The following is a 4,721-nucleotide window of genomic DNA, read 5'->3' as shown; positions in this document are numbered from 1 at the left end:
ACATGGCTTTATACCACAAACACTCGTTTATGTCAGAGAAACTTTATATCCTTAATAAGCATATTAGCAAAGTTTGTTTTGTTCGAATACAATCACGTGGTTGGGTTGAGAGAGACTCAGTCTTACCATATTGATCAGGGCTCGAAATTGCGACTCACTGGTCGCCAATGCGACTAAAAATTGAGCGCTGGCGACTAAATTTTTAGAAGTGGTCGCCAACTGACGCCTCTTGTTTTGTCCGATAAGTAAAGAACATCACGACACAACTTTTGTTTTATATCTTTATATTACAAAATCAATCGGAAATGGTAGCTAGTATATAACTCACCTTTCCGTTCCCTGTAAAATAATGTCTGAATGACCTGAATATTACAAGGTAATCGAAAAAATTGATACTCCGTTCACGGCACGCCATATTGCTTCAGCGGCTTCTTCTGAAACTGGGATTGCAAGCGCACTTCAACACAACGTACTTTACAATTTGAGTTGTAAATCAATCTCTTACACCAAAAAATTGAAAGCAACTTTTGAGAAACTTTTGGATTTTGGGGCAACTTTTGAGCAACTTTTAGAATTTTGGAGCAACTTTTGAGCAACTTTTTTGGAAAATTGGAGCAACTTTTTGAGAAAATTGGAGCAACTTAGGGACAGCCCTATCTGAAAGCCGATGCATAAAAGTTAAAGTTTGTTTTTGCTACGTCTGATTGCAACTTCAGTATTCTCGTCGTAGCATTTCCAGGCCGATATCACGGTGCTTGTTTAGAATATCGAGTCTATTCGGCGTCTGGTAAACTAATAATTGGATCACAAGCGAAAAGATTCTGACGGCTAAGAAACGATATTTATCTAAGCGCCGCGTCGGTCATAAAGCGTGGAAAAACCTCGGACAACATTTTCGTTTGTTCAATATTATCGAAATGCAATCGGCTTAAATCTTATCCTGTTTTCTCAATCCACAAATATTTTAGGCAGTCTTGCATTTTTTGCATTTTGTCCTACAGTTGTAAGAGCTTATTGCGATCAGTTTTATTGTATTTTATGGCGGAGCGTCAATGTGTCATCATCAAATTACAAAGCAAATAGCGTGACATAGCCCCTTTCAACGTCGATGAAGATTATCTCTAAATCACAAAGCCGATTGATTTTACACAAAAAGGAAACGCAACCATTCGTACTTCCCTCTGATAGGGGAAATACCCTGCCTATGGTGGACCATAGAAGTCGCCACGGAACACGTTTTTTCTCTGGACGTTTTATCGCGGAACTTGAGGGTAATTGAAAAAGGATTTCCCTCCACGCCCTCAACACTAAAACGGAAAACAAAAAAAATCATTGATTCTTCTCCTAAATATGATGCACGCTATTTTCTGAGACAAAACCAAAAGAAATTTTGTAGCCACAAGGTGTTACAATTATTGGTAGAAACGTTTTCGAATGAACTCAAAAAATAGGATTATATTTCTTTGAACCTTGCCTCAGTCACGGTACTCATTCTCAATAAATTATTAAGTGAATAAATACCAAGAATATATTACGTCTACCACTTTTATTTTTTCTAACTGTGAAGATGGAGATCTCAGTTTCATCGTTGTTGAGTCATGTGTGATTACTACACATTTGGTTCAGTATGTCTAGAGACAAGTTAAAGAATTCTTCTGCTTGTGTCTTTGTAGTTACATGTGGGAAATATTCAACAGCCCAGTAAAGTTGACCATCTACGGTCATCAAATTGTTCCCGAATATATGACCAGTTCTTGCAGCTTGGACACCAAAGTATGTTCCAGCAAATTTATACGGGCTATTTTCAGGCTGATTTGTTTGTTGAGACCCGTAATTATTAATGTTAAAAATGTGGCTTCTACGACCCTGGTTGTCTTCGTAATTTGACATTTTGCAGTATGTCGGAATATCTATACAATGATAGAGCTTCAGCAGATTTCGATGCTTTCCGGATTTGATCTGCGCGTGGACCTCGCGAGTGCACGTTCGCGCAAGCTCCCAGAAGCCTTTCTGATCTTTGATTACAGGAACAGCGGTTGACAATGTACTCCCAGTGACATAAGCACCGAATTCATTACTGTTCAGTTTTGGTTCACATTCTTTTCTCATGCTGATAGAATACGTCGATTGAACGGCCACTGGACCTTTTAAGCTCGCTTTTTCTCGCTGCATAATTCTAGCAATTGCCGAATTCGTAGACGCAGTTATTGCACCATGTACAGTACACTTGTTGGACTTGCAACTCTTGATTAAACATTCAGTGTCTTCTTTCGTGAGAGCTCGAGTCAAAAGACAAGTCTTTTTTGTTACCGATGGCTCTGTGCTGGCCACAGGAGGGTAAACCGTAAGAAACAAATTCTTTGGTTTGAAAAACAATGCTTTGACTTTTTGGAGCATGAAGAAACTTGAAAACATCAGTCTTTCTAAGACATTAGGCCTTGCTAGTTCGGGAATTAATTCTTCTAACTGAGGTCTTAATGGAAGGCTTTCCACCTCAAACTTTTCACCATTGTGGAGAGAAATCAATAATTTCTGTAGGTATTTTTGAAGTTCAAAGATGGATAGCGCGTCACAGATGACGTGTTGGAATGTAAAAAGTAAAGCGTTCCGAAATGTTCCATGGCTGTAGGTTTCTTTAAGCAATCTCACACGCCACAAAGGACCCTTTTCAATGTTAAATAAATAACTGTTTAGTTCTTCATCAAAGGCTTCTGTCCAGTTATCAGCTGTTGTCTTGTTTAAGAGCTGAAAGTCTACCGTTTCTGGGTTTTCCATTTCCTCAAAATAGGCTTGGTTGTTGTCGTCGAAGTTTTTAACTCTCATTCGTAACAAGGGATATCGTTTTGTGAGAAGACCAAGCGCTTTTTCAAGAAGTTCATGACTGAGTTCTTGCTCAGAGTCTAACAGCAAAACTGAAGTTACAGTTCCCCAGTTATTTGTTTTTTCTCTTTGCAACAACACTTGTTCCAGCTTTCCAAGGTGCCGTGACAATCTGTTGTTATTGGATCTTTGAACGGTGAAATCAGCTTTTGTGTCTTTTCTCTTGGAGAACTTTAAAATAAACAGCAAAATAGAAGCTGTAAAGAGTAACAAGAAAATGACAAATCCCAAAGAGATATCAACTATGATGGACGACATACTGTCAGTTTTGACCTAAGAACCTCTTATCCTCTGTGCACGATAGCTTTAAACTTGATTTGAGAAAACTCGGAAATTTATAGCCAAATTGTTTGTGACCTTCAGGTATTGTTTTATTGATGATTGGATAAAGAGATCACGACAAGAGCATTTGGTTTTACGTCCCGAAGTGATACACACAAAAGTTACCGGAAAATATTGAAGACGTCATTACGATGAGCAAGTGAAGTCATTGAACTATTTTAGGTAAATGTGTCACAAACAAAATGCTTTGACCATTCAAACCTGACGAAAGTCACCACTAACACTCGCAAATGCTTGTCTGCGATATGCGAAACATTCGATTCCGCCGGTCAGTGATACAAAGTTTCAATATTGAGTGGATAACTATTATTTTTGTTGTTTATGTTGATTTTGGTGTAACAATATCCTGCTTTTGGGTGATCGTATGAAGTGTATATTTAAAGACCATCCAAGTTTTTTTTTTTTTTAAGGTGGGAATTCGCTTAGTCTGAGCGGTTCCGGTTCCGGTTCCGACGATGGGCATTCGCGTGATCTCTGCATGTCTCTTATTCACGCTTTAACAATAATCGTGAATGGTGTTTATTTGATGACAGTACTAACTAACTACTGGCGAGCTTTTTTAAGCTCCCAATAAAGATATTTCTCCCAAAAAGAAGGAGGGCAGCCAGCACCAAAAATTTATTCTACGTGTACAATGATAAAGGAAGAACTTTTTTTTATTTTTCCTTGTTTGAAACAAATTAGGACAAAATTAAATCTTTGTCTAATGGTCTAATTCGAAGTATATTATTGGAATTTTTGCATTGTATTGTTTGCAGATTAATTGAATTATTTAAAATTGATATTCATGATGACCTCCAAAAGCGTAGCAAAAGACGTCAGAAATTTATGTAGCTATCTGAACTGAAAAACCGCTTCACAAGCCCTTATAGGCAAAAAACAAAGGATGTTGTTACACAATTTTGAAAATCCAAAGAGACGGATACAGAGTACTGCGAAAATCCGACCACAAAAATAGGGCAACAGTAAAAAGATTCGTGCATCGTCACAAAGATAACAACTTTTCTAAACAGCGTCCCTAACGAAATGTTTCCTATTTAACGTTAGGAGAGGCGTCAACTGGAAATGAAGGCTCAAGTACTACATTCCTGGGAGGAAATGTGCGCTGAATCTCTAAGCCTCAGTATATTAGTGTATTGTTATTTTCTTTGCTTTTCTATATTCGCTTCATATCATGACGTGAGATTAAGTGCTTAATTTCAGTGTTTTTATGCTGCTCTTAAACCCATAAATTGATGTTTCATACTTGTGCTTAACAAATCGAAGGAGTTCTGACGCTTTCAGATGCGCTACTGCTAGTAGTCACTTAAAGTCATTTCCGGTAATGAAATTTTCTTACCGATAGAAATGACAAAAAGATAAAATAAGCAACATAAGCAATGTGTAATGTTTGATAAAATCAATAAATTTTTTTCCAGTCTGTTTCATTGATTATAACTATTAATATTATCCTATTAGTGTAGTGTATAGATATGATTACCACGGCCACTTTAAGTTTG

The 4,721-nt window shown here is 37.4% G+C and overlaps 2 protein-coding genes across 2 annotated transcripts in view; one reads left to right on the top strand and one right to left on the bottom strand.

Moving 5' to 3' along the window:
- LOC138021528 (uncharacterized) overlaps positions 1-266 on the top strand; it is a 1,340-nt gene extending 1,074 nt beyond the window's left edge. Inside the window, exon 1 of the mRNA XM_068868424.1 lies at positions 1-266. This exon is cut by the window's left edge and continues 1,074 nt beyond it. The gene's annotated coding sequence lies outside the window, so the exon portion shown is untranslated.
- Positions 267-1,534: 1,268 nt separating this feature from the next.
- Positions 1,535-3,280, bottom strand: LOC138019873 (uncharacterized). Its single transcript, XM_068866822.1, has one exon. It carries the CDS (start codon positions 3,136-3,138, stop codon positions 1,597-1,599), a length of 1,542 nt encoding a protein of 513 aa, XP_068722923.1. The 5' UTR covers positions 3,139-3,280; the 3' UTR covers positions 1,535-1,596.
- Positions 3,281-4,721: the final 1,441 nt, after the last annotated feature.

This window comes from Montipora capricornis, chromosome 10 (assembly GCF_036669925.1).
Source record: "Montipora capricornis isolate CH-2021 chromosome 10, ASM3666992v2, whole genome shotgun sequence".
Classification (NCBI taxonomy): Eukaryota; Metazoa; Cnidaria; class Anthozoa; order Scleractinia; family Acroporidae; genus Montipora; species Montipora capricornis.
Note: the sequence above shows the minus strand (reverse complement) of the source record. Positions and strands in the feature narration are given on the sequence as shown.